This window comes from Lissotriton vulgaris, chromosome 1_1, assembly GCF_964263255.1.
Source record: "Lissotriton vulgaris chromosome 1_1, aLisVul1.2, whole genome shotgun sequence".
NCBI lineage: Eukaryota > Metazoa > Chordata > Amphibia > Caudata > Salamandridae > Lissotriton > Lissotriton vulgaris.
Genome location: NC_141685.1, coordinates 1,292,297,784 through 1,292,315,024, shown reverse-complemented (window position 1 = coordinate 1,292,315,024; position 17,241 = coordinate 1,292,297,784). Strand labels below are relative to the sequence as shown.

At 47.9% G+C, this 17,241-nt stretch overlaps 1 protein-coding gene across 3 annotated transcripts in view; it reads right to left on the bottom strand.

Annotated features, from left to right (window-relative positions):
* The window catches only part of MAP3K12 (mitogen-activated protein kinase kinase kinase 12), a 305,311-nt gene that overhangs the window by 126,380 nt on the left and 161,690 nt on the right, over positions 1 to 17,241 (bottom strand). For 2 of the 3 annotated variants that reach the window (XM_086965302.1, XM_086965294.1), the window contains exons 3-5: positions 6,648 to 6,852; positions 5,261 to 5,452; positions 4,338 to 4,496 (exon numbers count right to left, since the gene is read on the bottom strand). In XM_086965302.1, coding sequence (XP_086821428.1) covers positions 4,338 to 4,496; positions 5,261 to 5,452; positions 6,648 to 6,852 — 556 coding nt within the window. The remainder of the gene's footprint in view (positions 1 to 4,337; positions 4,497 to 5,260; positions 5,453 to 6,647; positions 6,853 to 17,241) is intronic. The other variant, XM_086965309.1, reaches the window with a different exon arrangement.

Sequence of the window (17,241 nt, the reverse complement as noted above, 5' to 3'; positions counted from 1 at the left end):
CCTTGATTACGAATCCCACGGAGTCGGTGCCTGCTTATAAATATATATATCAATATATATATATATATATATATATCAGAGTGTGACCTTCCCTGCCATCTCTACCTTCTGGGCACGGAGACAGCGATGGAGCCCTGGTGTTATGAAACAGATTATTGGCAGTCACCCACCAGAGACCTCTGTATGCCACTGCTCGCCCACACTCTTCAGGCGCCACGCGAAGTAGAGTCTGTCCTCTCGATCCCTTCGACTCGTAGAGTTCTTTAGCCTAGAAAAGTCAGCAAGCAAACATTATACCCTTCCTAGTCCTCTGTCCCTTTACGGTGAGCGGGTGGAGGGCGGCTCAGTCTATACAAGTGCACCTTGGGCGTCAGCACACACACAAGAGGGGTGTTTGGGAGTCCCTTAGAACTCCAATCCAGCTCCACTCAGGTTAAAGCTGTTCAGGGCCCACATCAGAGGGGTCCAGTGGAATCCAGGAGCAGGAAGTGTGGTCAGCGGTCGCTCCACCCGCTCCTGGCCGTCCTGGCATCTCACCCCCACTCCGTGCCCTGCCAGCCTGTGCCCCGACCTCGCTTTGCGACTTGGTGGGATCGTATGCACTGCCTAAATTAAGCTTCTGTGCCAGCCTGTGCCCCGACCTCGCTCTGCGCCTTGTTGGTATCGTATGTACTGCCTAAATTAAGCTTCTGTGCCAGCCTGTGCCCCGACCTCGCTTTGCACCTTGTTGGTATCGTATGTACTGCCTTAATTAAGCTTCTGTGACAGCCTGTGCCCCGATCTAGCTTTACATGTCTTTCTCTTGCTGATATTGTTTTTGCTGCCTTATTTAAGCATTTGTGCCAGCCTGTGCCCCGATCTCGCCCTGCATTGCCTTTTGTTGTTGTTGTTGCCATTTGGTGTCCCAGCCCATCTCTCCTCCCTGCCGCTGCTCCCCCGCGGCCCCGCCCCCGCTCCCTACTGCATCCCCAAGCGATCCCTTCCCCATGCGCCACCCCGCTCCCGCCTCCCAGCTGCTCCTCCCTCGCTCCGCCCCCCTCCACTCCCCACTTATGACAGAAGCTCTAGCGCGCAGCGTTCAAACGCAGCGGGCGCGTCCCATGCGCGCCAAAGGCGCGCCAAAGGTAAGCCCGTCTACGCCCGTCCGCGCCCGGACCGCGCCCAGCGCCAGACCCCTTGGCCCCCGCAAAAACTTCTCCACCCACCTAACGTACGATGCCGCAACCCTCTCTGCACCCAACACCGGCCGACTCCCCGAGTGCCATCAAGCCGCCCCAGGATGTACCCATGGACCCTTCACCTGCCAATCCTGCAAGTTCTGCTGCATCAGGACCAACACTACAACCACAAACGCCAAACTGAGCTCAAACAACAACCACCTGAAGTGCATCCTGCTCAACACCCGGTCTGTCCACAGACACGCCATTGAACTATGGAACCTAATCGACACCATAACACCGGACGTCGCCTTTCTTACTGAAACCTGGATGAACGCCTCATCAGCGCCCGACATCGCCATAGCCATCCCGGACGGTTACAAGATCATCCGTAGGGACCGCATCAACCAAACAGGAGGAGGCATCGCCATCGTCCACAAGAACACCATCCGCATCTCGACCAGCTCTGACGACACCCTCATAGCAGCCGAACACCTTCACTTCCAGATACACACCGACCCCAAGACCACACTTAGAGGCACCCTCATCTACAGACCCCCAGGACCCCGCACACAATTCAGCGAAGACATCGCTGACTTTATCAGCCCACACGCCCTCCCCTCCGAGGACTACATTCTCCTAGGAGACCTCAACTTCCACCTGGAAATAGACAACGATAGCAACACCACCACCCTTCTGGACAACCTCGCCAATCTCGGACTCAAACAACTGGTAAACACCCCCACCCACTACGCTGGACACACGCTCGACGCAATCTTCTCCTCCAGCAAGCATGTCTCCTTCAATCACGCCACAGAACTCCACTGGACGGACCACAGCTGCGTCCACTTCAAATTCAGAAAGTCCACGACCCACCACCACCCACAACAAGTCTCCCGCAGAAACTGGAACAAAATCACCACCGACCAGCTCACCAAATCGCTAAACGAAAATCCTCCCGCCAGACCATCGGACCCAAATCAAGCAGCCATCAATCTCGCACAATGGATCCCCCACTGCGCTGACGAATTAGCACCCTTGAAAAACCATCACAACAAGCCAGGAAGCAAAAAAGCCCCCTGGTTCAACGACGACCTCAAGAACTCCAAAAAGAACTGTCGCTCCCTCGAGAAAGCCTGGCGAAGAAACCCAACCACAGACAACATGACCGCTCTCCAGGACGCCACCCGCAAACACCACCAGCTGATCCGATCCACCAAGAAATCAGCATTCAAGGATCGACTCGACAACAACGCCCACAACAGCAAGGAACTCTTCAACATCGTCAAAGAGCTTACCAATCCCAGCGCCGGCACCAACGACATCACTCCCTCTCAAGACCTCTGCGACTCTCTAGCATCGTTCTTCCACAGCAAAATCACTGACATACATAACAGCTTCGGCGACCAGCCCACTCCCCTTACCTCCGAACTGAAGCCCCCCACCACCACCCTCAGCGCCTGGAACCCGATCAGCACCGAAGACACCATCCGCTTGATGAACTCCATCCACTCCGGATCGCCAACCGACCCATGCCCCCACCACATCTTCAACAAGGCCAACTCCATCATCGCACCCCAACTCCGAGATATCATCAACTGCTCCCTAAACACTGCTACCTTCCCGGAAAGCTGAAAACATGCCAAACTCAGTGCCCTCCTGAAAAAACCTACAGCAGACCCCACTGAACTTAAGAACTACCGCCCCATCTCGCTCCTCCCATTCCCTGCCAAAGTCATAGAGAAGACCGTCAACAGTCAGCTCGCCGCCTTCCTCGAATCTAACGGCTCCCTCGACCCCTCACAGTCCGGCTTCCGAGCCAAACACAGCACCAAGACCGCCCTCATCGCAGCAACAGACGACATCCGAACACTACTCGACAACGGGGAAACAGTTGCCCTCATCCTCCCAGACCTCTCCGCAGCGTTTGACACGGTCTGTCATAGCACCCTTGTCCAACGCCTCAGCAACGCATTCAAAACGCATCCGCCCGAATCATCCTAGACATACCCCGCCACAATCACATATCCGGTCACCTGAGAGACCTTCATTGGCTCCCCGTCAACAAGAGAATAACGTTCCGTCTCCTCACCCACGCACACAAGGCCCTCTACGACCTAGGACCCAGATACCTCAACACGTGCCTGACCTTTTACACCCCCACCCGCCAACTACGATCGTCCAATCAAGCCCTCGCCGCGATTCCACGCATCCGAAAAGCCACCATGGGAGGAAGATCATTCTCCTACTTAGCGGCCAAGACCTGGAATTCGCTCCCCACCCACCTCCGCCTCACACAGAACCACCTCTCCTTCAGAAAACAACTCAAAACTTGGCTATTTGATAAGTAGCGAACCCCCCCTCCCTCAAGCGCCTTGAGACCCTCTGGGTGAGTAGTGCGCTATATAAATTTCTGACTTGACTTGACTTAAGGGAGCTAGGTGTGCTGGGCTCCCATACCCTGCTGGCTCAACCCCCCTGCCAGGCAGTGCTTGGACTGGTGCAGTGACGAGAGCAAAGGAATCTCATACCCTCTTCACAGGAGAAAGTGCTGGAGGAACGTGAGTAAGTCTGAGATCTGTGTTTGTGCATGGGGGTCGTCTAATACCCTGAAAGTACAGCCCTCCCAGCATGAGGCACTGCAAGGCCCACTGCAGGTGTGAAAACGATGGGGATCCCACATTCTACATTTCCTTCTCCTCCCAGCATAAGGCGGAACTACTGTTTGTGGAGCAACCATACCCTGCAGAACGCAGACCTGTCAACTAAAAAATAAATAAATACATTTTTTTAAATGCCCCTGCTCATGGTCGGCCCTGGGTGAGGCTGAGACGTGGGAAGGGATGCATGCAGTACAAGGCAATAGTGACATAGGGTACAGACAGAGTTTATTTTAAACAATAAGAGAGAGAAGGCAGTAGGAGCAGGTGCATTAAAAAGCAAGATGAGGAGAAAGATGGCGTGGTAAAAAGCCAGGGAGAAGTGGCATCACGATGAGTGCAGTATGTGGAGAGAGTGAGACAGGGTCAAGGACAGGTGTCTTATTTGGCAGAAAAACCTTGATCTGGGGTAGTAAAATATAGAAAGAGGTGTGGTAAAATAGAAAGCTAAAGGGTTTTGGGTAAAAAGAACAAAGACTGAACTGTTATTGTCAGCCAAGACAGAAAAATCTTCTCTTACCAGATATCAACCTTCTCAGATACAGGCTCGTTGCGGATAACTTCAGGAGCCATCCAGGCCACTGTACCAGCAAAGGACATCTTGGTGCTCTTATCGCTCAGTTCCTTCGATGTGCCAAAGTCAGAGATTTTCACCATGTCATCGTAGGTGATCAACATGCTGTGGATAGGGAACAAAGGAAAGACCTGAGCTGGACACTGCCTGAGGGCACAGAGGACCAATCCCCATTTTCCGTTTGAACAGAAAGGTAAAACAAGTGCGATCGCAAAGGACAGGGGACCTGCTCACTGCACTTAAGTCCCTTGTCGCACCACAGAGTAGATGTAACGTCGTCGGTTCTAGATGATCAAACACCACAGCAAAGCCCTTAAATTCTATTGTGAGGGATCACGTATGACAGATGTATTGAGTGTTCCAACATATACTGTTCCAACGTTGAACCTAGCTGAAACAACAATTACTTGGGCATGTGATTTCTTGCCTGCATGTCACTGAGTCTTTTCAAATGACCATTTTGGGGGTCACATTCCTATGCCCGTTCAAATCTCTTGTTTTTTGCAGACGGATCCATTTAGAAAGGTTAAAGAGTCAGGTTGCCAAGACTTGGGAACCCCTCGTCTTTCTCGGACGATCCACATAACGATGAAAAGGTCCAGTTACTGGCCCCATTCAATGATTGTAATTTTTTTTAATGAACCACTTAGGATGATGAAGAAGCCAACTGACCATTCCCATTCAAATGGAAGTGGAAACAGTCCCATAACTAGTCTGAAGATTGATTCTAGCTCTTACCAGGGGCAGGACAGTGTAATCTGTCTGACAGACCCCAACTTGAGAGGCAGATCATGTGCAGTCAGGACTCGGGGGGACATGAGTTTGGCTCTTCTATCAGCATATCTGGGGTACTGAGGGGCAACACTTACTTTGGTGACTTGAGGTCGCGGTGGATAATCTTGTGCAGATGCAGGTAGTTCATGCCTCCGGCGATGCCCATGGACCAGTCCACCAGCATGGAGGGCGTGACCTTTCTTCCAGCTCGGAGCACTTCATACAACTGGCCCTGGGCACAGAACTCCATGATGATGCAGAAGCACGGGGCTTGGGTGCACACACCCCTGGAAGAGACGAAAGGAAACAGGTGAAACCAGGATACATGGATGCAGAAGATCGGGATTGGGGATCAGGGTCACGAACATTAAACTATAAACTTTAACACCTAGAGCAAGCCCCAACCAATTCACTCCCAAGGCACCTGCAGCGTCAGTGGAAGATCTGTTTGGAAACGAAACCAGAAAGTGCTCTTTCCAGATTAAAGGGTGGTGGTTGGGCTGTGGGATTGGATCTTTCAACCACACAACCCAAGTGTGAAAAGGAGTAAACCAACAGAACAAAGGCGTACCTTAATATGCAACAAATGAATTACAATATGTAAGTGTGCATAGCTTAAGATCTCCTTAACTTCAAAGCAAAGAATTCAGATAGCTTTGTTAACACCAATATTGTTGGGCTTTTAGCGGGTAAAATGAGTGCCTGAGTCTGCAGGTCACACGGATTACGCGAGCATGTTTCTAGATGCTCATTCGTGGCAGTGTGAGAGACAGTGAACGTTTCACCTGTAAACTTCGAGGACAACCTGTGTGTTTCTCCCTTGTCTATTCTTGTGCCATTTGACTCCCCCTGTGGGGCAGTGACGCAGTAGACACCAGAACATCTTGCAAGAGAGCTGGTAAGTCCCTGGTCACAAGAGTACACAGCTTGTCTTTACCTGCTGCTCTCAGTGGACAATTTAAGAAGGCGGTGATGCCTGACCAAGCAACAGGAACTCCAAAAGGTAAACATGGTGTTAGGATTTAATGTCTGGTGGCATGAGCATTGTTTCTTACGAACAACTAGGGTGTGGAAGTGATTGCTAAAAATCCTAAGGGTCTGTTAAATGTTTGTACGGAATTCAGGGGAAGGCCATATGCCACTAAACCATGTGGACTGTGGGCCTAGCTCATAAAACGCTTAGTCCATACTGTTACTAAATGCACCCCTCATGCTTTATCCCAATAGTCTCACTGTATTCCAATGTGGTAGAGAGGATTTTTCCCATTCGCTACATCTGGCCGGGATTGGATTGGGTGTATGCAAACACTCAGATTTGAGGCTTCCTGGGATTAGGATGATGGACAAACAGCTGGGTTTGGGATTGATGGATTAGGGAGTGAGATACAAGGTATATGAGCTGGACAGCAAGACAGCCTAGTCACCACTTAACGGAGGCCATGGGTAACCTGCAATGATGTTTCCTCAGGAACGAATCCTCACTTAAAGGTGATGATGTTGGGGTGCTTCAGCTTCCGGAGGTGCTTGATTTCCGTCTCTTTGATGTCCCGCACTTTCTTCACCGCCACCTCTTCTCCGTGGAACCTCCCGAGGAAGACGGCGCCCTGGGCTCCGCTCCCTACCCACTGCAGGTCCAGAATCTCCTCAAAGGGCACCTCCCATGTGTCTGCGAGCCACAGAGACAGAGCTAAAATGAGAAACTCAGTCAGGAGATTCAGAGCCAAAGGCCCTGGTGGCAGGGCCCACCGAGCAAGCAGACAGAACACGGCAAGCACCACGCGAGAGGTGGCAACACATGGACCAGACAGAAAGCAAGAAAGCAAGGGCAACAGCCGCCAGCAAAGCACACCTGCAGATTCTCTCAACCTGTTGGAAATGTGAGGAATTCCATTACTGAAATGTAATTCAGATTATCATATTGTACATTTAGATGAAAAGGAAACTGTAGCAATTTAGGCAAATGTTCAAATAGACTCATCGGTAACCCACAGGAGGAGCCGGAGACAGAAATTCCAGACCATGTGTAAAACTGGAACGATGGAGACCGGCGTCGTAGCAAACTCTAGAAATGTGTAAATATTTATATATACTTTTATTTTTCCCCAAACAACATGCGTTATTGGCCACATTTATTTACGCTGGAATGGCATTAATATGTTGATGCCATGCCAAGAAAAATAAAATATTGCTTGCATCAATAGCAATAATCCATCATTTATTACTACAGTACAAATGTAGAATTCCTTGTAATTGGCCCAGTACAGAGTAACAGAATTGAGAAACTATGCTCATAAGTCGCAGATTTCATTATACAATCAGTTGCCAGAAGGAACAAACTTGGGCCATGCACACAAAGCTTGGTCACTGTGATTGTATCACACTGTACAATGTTAATCCTTTGTCCTCCGAATATGGTTATACACATTATTTTTACAACTACTGTACATGATCAAACAGCAGTGCGTGAACCATACACACAGATTCGACGAGTGGGATTAATATTCTATTTATGATCACTGTTGAGGGGGGAGGGGCATTATGACCCACTTGAGACTGTCTCTCGTAAATCACCGCCCATCCCGCACTCAATAATGGTAATGAATAGAATATCATGCTCTGCGCATCTGCACCCATACCATATCTGTACATATAGAGTGCAGGGGACGAATTCCATATTATGAACATAGTACAGCTTAACTGACTGGAGAAAATAACGCTGACTGTCTTGCAGATTTAATTCTGGATTCACTTTCAAGACAACAACTTGGGCCATCGGCACAGGGGCTTGGTAACGGGAATCCAATTCACTGACCAGATGTAATGTAACCATTGCTCTTCGGTTATCTTTCAGTACATTGGTCCATAACTACTGCACATTCAAAATCAGCACGTAGATCCGTTGCGATTGATTTCAACATTGTTTAGGGAGGGGAGGGGCATCACGACAAAATCGAGGCTTCACCTCTTTTGACTCATGGCCCCTCCACACTCTCAAAAATGGTTCATAAATAGCATATAAAACTCAGCAAGCTACACGTATACATGAAAATGTACAAGGGCAAAGTACAAAATGGCTCTTTATTGCAATCGAGGGGTTCTAACGTAGAAATGAACTGCAAGGCTGAAGACTGGGTGGTTTGTCAATACCACCTGAAACACGGAAAGGCACCATGGGACCATATCACGTGGCCTGATGGGGAAACATCCTGCCACACGAGAAAGAGCTAGAAAAAAATTAAAAGGCTAATTTCGCTGCTGCAAACAAAATCTCTGACAAATTAATACTTCGTCCAAGAATCCTTTTTTCAGTGGAGTTCTAATGCAATGGCTTGTTAGTGAACAGTTAGATAGAAATACCATGTTAATATGTTGATGCCCACAGTGCTTTCTCGATGGGTTGCCTCCAGAGGTAAGGCAGCAGAAGAAGCCGCGAGTCTGCAAACTGCCACTGAAGAACACCCATAACTTCTTCTCAGGTCTGGATTATGGGGTGACATCAGGTAAACTGATAGAGATCTCACTGCGTGTAGATGACCATCGAGAGTACATCTTGTGTAGTGCATATGAGGCTGAACGTTTTGTTCCATCTTACTTACTTCTCATATCACTAAGATTTGCTTGTATATAGTCTTGAGGTAAAAAAGTTTCATTGATTCCCCACAACACTCGGTGGCCAATGGCATATTGCCCACTTTCCCTGGTTCTATCGTGAAAAGCAATCAAGAATTAATAATAATAACACATCTCTGCCACTCTAAGATCTGTATTGAATTCTACGAATTACTGAATACAACCTAACTAGTGCCTCAACACGTAAAGGCTCCTGAAGTCTAACGGACATGAGTGTACATGTATGGCCCAAGGCTCCTGCAGTCTAACGGACATGGGTGTACATGTACGGTCCGATCCATGCCAGATTTTCAGCATAATCATTAACCCCTTCAAGTGAGTTCTATTTAAATCCATAGGGAAAATAAATCTTATGTGACTATCCCGAAGATCAGACATGGACCTGCCCTCCTTGCTCTGCAAAGGGAAGCCATGTTGTGTCACATGGTCTTGGGTCATTGTCCTTGTTGTTGGCAAGAAGATCAGACTGTTTGATAGTGATTGTGATGTGCCAGAGGTTCGTTTGTAGTCCACTGTCTATCACGAGGTGCGATTGCTGTTGAACAGCATTGTTTGCATTGCAATGGAGCGCAGTGTTATGGGATGACATCATTCCAGTGTGGACACCGTGTTTCAAGAGGCGGAACGCCCATTCATGAAACACTGTGATCTTGTGCTTCAGTCCTGCTTCTTCAGTAAAGTAAACCAAGGCTTCAACTCCCAGGGCTCAAAAATGTGCCTAATGAAAGTGTGGACCTGTTGACATGATCATCTGGTAATCCTAGCATAGGATGATCTTGAAAAGGATTGTCCGCCCCAAGAAGTTATCTCCATAATTGTTTGAAAATGTATTGATAGCTCAAGATGACGCAGTATTGGTGCAACTCAAGGACAGCACAGAGGACATGGGCAGCTTGTCCACGTAGAAGGTGAGAGCACGAAGAAGGGGGAATAGCGAAGACACCACTATTATAGTAACAATGCTGACCCTTCTGTATGAAGGTGGGATCTGATGCCAGTTCACTGGCCTGCGTCCAGATGTCTTTCTACCTGTAATTCACTCTGATAATGGTAACACCTGCTGCTTACAGGGTGCCGAAGCCACCACATTACCAAAAGATGGGCATTCGATCTAAAGGAAAATATGATAAGTGAGTTCTGACTTTTGCATAGAACCAGCACTAGTGTTAATTCCAGGGCAAAATGTTCCTTTTCCTTAAACCTCGTTTCCCTGATCTGCCTAGATATGATTTGAGCTTGTTCGGCAAAGAGTACTTGCTACAGCAGTTCTTCAACGCTGTTCACAACTCAGACAGGTGCAATGCTATGTTAGCTATGAAAGGGTTCTAAACTGTGGCCTGCAGGTTGAGCACAGACCACAACGGTAAGTGTATAATTAACTACATGAGGGGTAACAGCTAAAAGCCCGTACCACCAAAAGCCCGTACCACCGTTCTACAAAATACCTAACATTTTAAAACTCTCCAGGGCTCTTTAGTCAACAATAAATCCTGGTGGACAGTGTTGTATGGTCTTGGCTAGATCAGGACCGACACATCAATTCATCCTTTGAGGTTGACAAAATGTCCGCCACTAAGTTGTTCGACCTTAAAATCTATCATTGAAGCACCAAGACAAAGTTTGCTTGTAGAATCTGCACTACTACGATGAGGCAGAAACTACTGAGTTGAGGCATGCTTACACCTCCCATGTATTTTTCAACTCGGAGATGCACAGTTTGTGTATTTTATAATGCAAATACTGATCCATGGTGTCCTACAATTACAACTATTTAGAGTAATAGCATCAGAAGCTTAGTTGTAAACCAATACTAGGCACATGAGCTGAGCAAACACGAAGGCTCTGATGAAAAATGGATCCTATGTCCCAGGCCGTACCTCCCAGCTGTACTCAGTCGTATTATGTCTAGCAGAATGATCCATCAGGAAGGCATGCTCTGGGCTCCGACAAACCCAGCACCCTGAGATCTTCTCTCAGCCTTGTTGCAGGTTCCTCTGTTACATTTGAGATGAGTGGAAGAGGCTGTGAAGTCTTGAGCCAGATAAAATCAAGGGCCCTGTCTGAGCTGCCGTTTGCCTTGCTGAGTCTGCCCAACTGGCTTGTTTGCGTTGCTCTCCCACAAAGTTGGATGGTGCTCACATCTTTCCCAACTGTAAGGAACTGCCCCTATGTTCATGCTGGAGACTGCTGTAGCAGCCCAAAAACAGAAAGGAACACCTCCTACCCGAGATGAAGCATTCCCTGTTCATTTCCGCAAAGACTCGAGTTATCCGGGACTCCCAGAAATGAAACGAGAGCTCAGCTAATGAACCCTGAATGGGATGAGCATGATATGCACAGACTTTGTATGACTAAGGTGGACAGGTGCAGGCGGCCTAGCCTTACACAAGTGTCCAGCCATCTTTGCAAGCCTCAAAACAAGCAGCAGTCCCAAGTGGTGGTCCAGTGTCATAGAAACACTCCTGGTTAGCCCCACTGTGACCAAAAGCATTCAGGCCATCCACACCGGGGTTGATAACCCCATCCGACACAACACACTGCTCTAGAGCCCGGACACGTTTACTGAGCTCAACTGCTGTTGGAAACTGAGTGCGTAAAATAACATTCTGCCCATGGTTTCTTGTGGTCTCCAGCTGTACGCTACCTGTTTCAGGTGATAAATCAAGGACAGTTAGAGCCAGACACTACTATTTAATTTTGTTTGCCATATTTTATTAAGTGGAATAGGGTGAGGTATTTAACACAAGTGATAAATACCCTTACCCTGGGGTGAGGTATTTACTACATGCGGTAAATACCTTTTATTCTGACTTTTTGACTTGGAAAAAGGCATATGGACAGGCCCTTTCTCCTGAAACATTTTGGCAAGTTTGACCTGCGGAAATCTATTGGGGAGGAGGGAAATGCGAGGGTGTGATAATTGTCACACAATCGTTATTCTGACCCCGGTGTAAGCAACCGTTTGCATAGGGATCAGAATTTAGCTCTGAACTTGCGATTAGGGCCTACATGCTTACCCAGAGGCATGTACTGGCGGATGATGTACATCTAAAAAGATCAGGGAGAGATTTCTGCACTTGCTTTGTTAGCAACTTGTGAGCTAGACTGCAGTAAAGGAGAAAGCTAAAGTGAAATATCCAGGGATTGCCACATGACCAAGGACAGAAGAATGGAAAGTGGAATGAAAAGGCCTGCCCGTATATACTAGCCATATATCTGAAAGCTCCTGAGCCTCTTGTCCATTGCTTGCCACAACAGAGGTTATAGTGTTCTGCTTGCCTTGTGTGACATCTTGGTTTACTGTTCACCGTACGAGACCCCAGGCAGACTGCTATATTAGAATCTCAGGTTTACTGCTTGCCATGTCAGAGGCTGGGCTATTAAATGAGAGATCAGAGCCCTTAGTAATGTGCCTACGAGATCTGAGGCTCTCGTTTATAGCCTACCTTCTCAGTTTCCCTGCTTCTTGCTTGCCTTATCTACAGAGAGAAGAGCTGGGCTAGGACTGAACACTAGCTAATCAGTGCTATACTGCTGCCCTAGCCAAAATAATGGAAGCAGTATAAGTCTCCTTTCACCACCTTGACTCCTTTTTAACCTGGAATGCCGTTCACTACTAATAATGAAAGTGGAAGATGTCTTGGAACAAAATTCTAGAAGGTGAGGAGACTGCCTCCTAATGTAACCTAGAAAGAACAAGGGGCTCTGGATTCCAGGCAAAGTACTGGGATTGCTTGAAGGGGTTAGGACGGCAGAGTAACATGAGGTAGACTGGTTCACTCTTGAGATCTGTCAGGGCAGCATCCTACGAAGCACCTCATCTCTCTACATTGCATGTGCAGGGTGCCAGTCCAGCTGTATTCTGAACCACGACCCGACTACTGCTCACCTGACCGGTGCTTGTCCACCTTTCAGAGCCTTTGTGAGCTAGAGAGGGGTTTCAGTCATGAGCCTCTAGTCAACATTTTGGACGCCTGTTGACTTGCAGGAATAGGTGGAATCTGGGCCATTTGAAGTTTGAGTAGCTTCTGCTCTGGTTGCCATTCTTGATTGCTCTTCCACTACCATTCTCATTTATGGGGTTTGTTTATTCAGAAGTGGGCAGTGTCCATGTCTTTAACCCCTTCCATGCTCATGACGAGCTCAGCTTGTCATGCAGTACACTGCTCCTGTGCTTATGACGAGCTGAGCTTGTCATGATCCATGGAATATAACAACTTCCAGCACAGGAGGGGAATTGCTGTAGCAGTCAAGGTGTTAAAAAATAAATACATAAAAACAAAATGGTGCATGGCTACTGCTTATATCACTGAATAATACTCCTGCCATTTTCACAGCCTTTTACTGACTCAACATCTCTGCTCGGCCTATGTTGCCTTATTCGTACACATAGCATCCTGAGCCCTGTTGCTAAGCTGGTTAGTCCTAATTAGAATTATAATTTGTGCGTCTATTTCTCACATACTCACACCTATTACACCACCAGGTGCTGCGTCCCATAACGTGATAATCGTACGCCTGTGGTCCTCTCACACAACACAAAAACACTTCCCTTATAGGCTGAAAATAAAAACAACACCCTCTCAACCGCACTCCCTACGCAGGTTAGCTTGCTATCCATGTGGATAAGTGGTTCAGTATCCCACACAGTGGGCATAAGCGCTATACCAATCCTACTGTGCACTACAATACCGCTCATCCTATCAAATGTCTTGGTTTAACTCTTGCCACACCACAGACCCTGGTTTAATGTTTGCCATGTAACAAACCATGACTGCCTGCCTTAGCAAAGACCCGATTCCTTGGCCTTATTAATTTTATTTTCAAAGTTTTACATAGCGCTGGCTAGACCCAGAGGTATCAGAGCGCTTTACATGAGGAGATAATATAAAGCAAACATGGCATACAAGTAGATAAAAAGATAATAAAGCAACATAGGGGCATATTATCAAGGACAGGCGATACATTATCGCCGCTTTTATCGGCAGGAAACTGCTGATAAAGCGGCGATAATGGCCTTGATAATATGCTCTATGAATTCCAATCGAAGCCCATGTTAGATGTGAACACATCTAACATGGGCTTCGATTGGAAATCATAGAGCATATTATCAAGGCCATTATCGCCGCTTTATCGGCAGATTCCTGCCGATAAAAGCGGCGATAATGTATCGCCTGTCCTTGATAATATGCCCCATAGTTCGTTGTTTGGCGCAGCAGACAGCATCTTTTATTGCAGTCGGATCAGACAGCGAGCCAGGCTGCCCCTCTCTGGGGAGGACAGGGGTCAGTTAGGCAGCTGGGTTCCCAAGCCCCCTCATCCATTATTCACTGCACTTGTAACAAAAGCAGCGCAGTGTGTCCTCTCTGCCCGCGCGCCCCTCTGGGCTCACTCCCATCACCGTTAAGCTCTAACCCTCATCCCAAGGTCTCCTCTCTATCCGTCCTCTCGCGCCGCGCCTCCACTTCCTGTCCGTTGGCTCGCGCTCCTCTCACCTTGCTTGCTCGCGCCTCCACTTCCTGTCCTTTCGCTCGCGCCGCGCCGTGCCTCCACCTTCCCGTCCTTTGGCTCGCGCTCTTCTCACCTTGCTTGCCGTTGCCCTTTCCAGACAATCACCTCGGGCATGCTCGGAGCGCTACCCCGCGCAACGACCCCAAACCTTTTCCCTCTCTGCCCTTGCTCTTCTTTTTCTACCTAAATTACCTCGCTCTTCCCTTTTCCCTTGTGCTTTGCTCTTCTACTATGCCCATATGACGTTTCTATTTGCTTTGACTTCCTCTCTCCTTTTACTAAATTATACACTGTTCCTCTCACCCCACACTCTCGCCCTTCAGTCAGTCACCCTCTCCCTTCACGACTTTTCCTTCTTCCCCTAGGACTAGAGACTAGACTGGCTCTGCCCTGCTTATGCGGTAGGGTTGACCAAATTAACCAGGAAAAGTCAAATTATGTGGCGAAACGTGGGACATTTTGTGACAGTATTACATCATTATTTAGTAATTTTACAGTAATCAGCAACTGAAAGGTGACAATGTATCCTTTGTAAAGGGCTAAGGTAGCGTTTTTGTATCTTTTGATTTGTTTGAGCTAGATTTTTGTTTAACTCTGCAAATTATGGAGCACACGATGGACTATGTTGGCAAGTGTGGCAAATTCATAATCATCAATGCTGCCCCATAGGCACATTATTCCAGTGTCCTGTAGTATGGCACATGTTCTTTAAACTCTGCTCAGCCTCAAAATGTGATGTGTTGTGGACTAAGAGGATGCCACAGAGGGTGTGCCCAGGACTGATGCCAGAATTAGAAGGAAGGTCTTTCTGCTCCTGGTGGTGCAGCTCACTGTATACATGTATTTACAGATACTCTGCAATTAAATAGCCCAGCGTTGTTCCTGTCACTAGAGACTTTACTAGAGCTCTCCACTTTTCAGTTTCATGCAGGAGTAGTTCCTGAGGACCACTTTTTTCCTTTGCATTCTGGGATTTGTTTTTCTGGTGATTCCATTATAAAATCAGAACTACAAATCCCAGAATGCTCCCCCAAAAATACCCTGGACTGGATGCAGTCCTCACGCTTGGACCTGTGAAACATGAGATCACTGTTTTACTTGCCAACATTATCCCTGCAATTCCCTTGCTCCCTTCCTAACAACTTTCTTGTTCTTCTCCTTTCTCTCATGACCTGCTCCAGCCCTCCTTGTGAGTGTTCTTTTCCTTCTCTAAAGATCTGTACCTGTCCTCCTCTACTTACACACGTGAATTACCCCAGCCATTCTCTGGCTGCTCTCATCCACAATGATTTGTTAACAGCTGTGTAGTGCTTCTGTTGCAGTTACCTCCCACTTTTTGCCCCCTTTTTCAGCTACTAGATGCTGATTTTCGACTCTGTCTGTGCACTGAGGCCTGTTAACCAGACCTCAGTGCCAGTGCTGCTTCCTAAAACAAGGTAACGTCTAATTATGCTACAATTGATTAAGGACTTTAGCACCCTTTTAAGTCCATAGTAAATGGTACTCCAGGTACCCAGGGCAGGAGTATTAAAGAGGACCCCTAACAGCTTCGGCATAGCTAGTGCCACCCTAAAGGACCCACATAAAAATTCCAAACAGATGCCAATACTGACTGCGTGACATGGTGCAAACCATGAGTAAAACATGATATGACACACCCCTGTGTGTCATGCCAAAGTGACTGCATCTAATATATGTAAGTCACCCCTATAGCAGGACTTAGAGCCCGAAGGCATGGTGCATTATATTTTATGTGAAGACATATATGCCTGAGCAGATATGCCCCTGTGATATCTAGTTCTATTGCTAGATACTGCGAGTGAGCAGGGTAACCATCTTAAGGTAAGTACTGAACACTGGTCAAAACACATTCCCCAGCAGGTAATAGCTGCACTGAAACATATGGTGTTTTGTATCAAACATCTCCTATTACTAAGCCCATACTGATTCATTGCCTGATTTATTAATACATGCACTCAGAGGGCACCTTAGAGGTGCCCCCTGAAAACCTACCAACCTCTGGTGTGTTGGCTGACTAGTTTCTTCCAGGTTGTCACCTGAGAAAAGTTTCTGACCTCCTAGGGTGAGAGTCTGTTGCTCTCATGAGGTCAAGAACAAAGCCTGTCCTGGAAGAGGGTGTCACAGCTCCAGAGACAGGATGACCTACTGATTAGCCTTCCTAGGCCAGCCAGCTTCAACGAAGTTGCAGCCTTTGAAATGTGTATCTAGCTCCCCTCACAGGAGAGGGAGCCAACCCCCTTTGTCCAGAGCCCTTTGGCACATGGACAGGAAGAAAAAATAGCTAGTCAGGCAGGCGTGCCCACCCCAGGCTAATGCCATCTCTAATGTGGCCTAACCTGATGTGGGTACGACTTTTCAGAAGTGAGAATCTTTGTGTTGGCACACTTAGGAACTCTGGGACAGGGTTATGCCTACTTTCTACAGCAAGAGGTCATATAAGGAGCATAGTGACCCCAGGGGTAAGCAGCCCTTTGGCTACTATCCCTCACTCCCCTTAATGCCCCTAAATTGAGTATACAGGGGACCCCTTGATACCAGATCTTCAGATTTCGTTGGACACAAAAGGAGTGGAAGAAGAAGACTGCTGACCCAAGATGCACAACTGACTTGGCGCCAACCCCATCGGCCTGTCTACTGCATCTGACCTTTGTGGAGCAACTGATTCGTCCTGCGGCTGTGCAGACTTCAAGAAACCTGGAAGGCTGCCAGTGCTTTGCAAATTTCCAAAGGAACTCCCTTGGAGTAGAGGAGCTACTCCCCTGCAGTCGCAGGCACCAAAGAAGCAAGACCTGGTACACCGACCTGCCAACTATGGAGTCTACTGATGCAGCCACCGCCCAGGAAACGGTTGCGGTGCTCCTACAGGTCAGATCAGTTCTTTCTCGAAGTGTGGGGACACCAGGACAGACCAGAC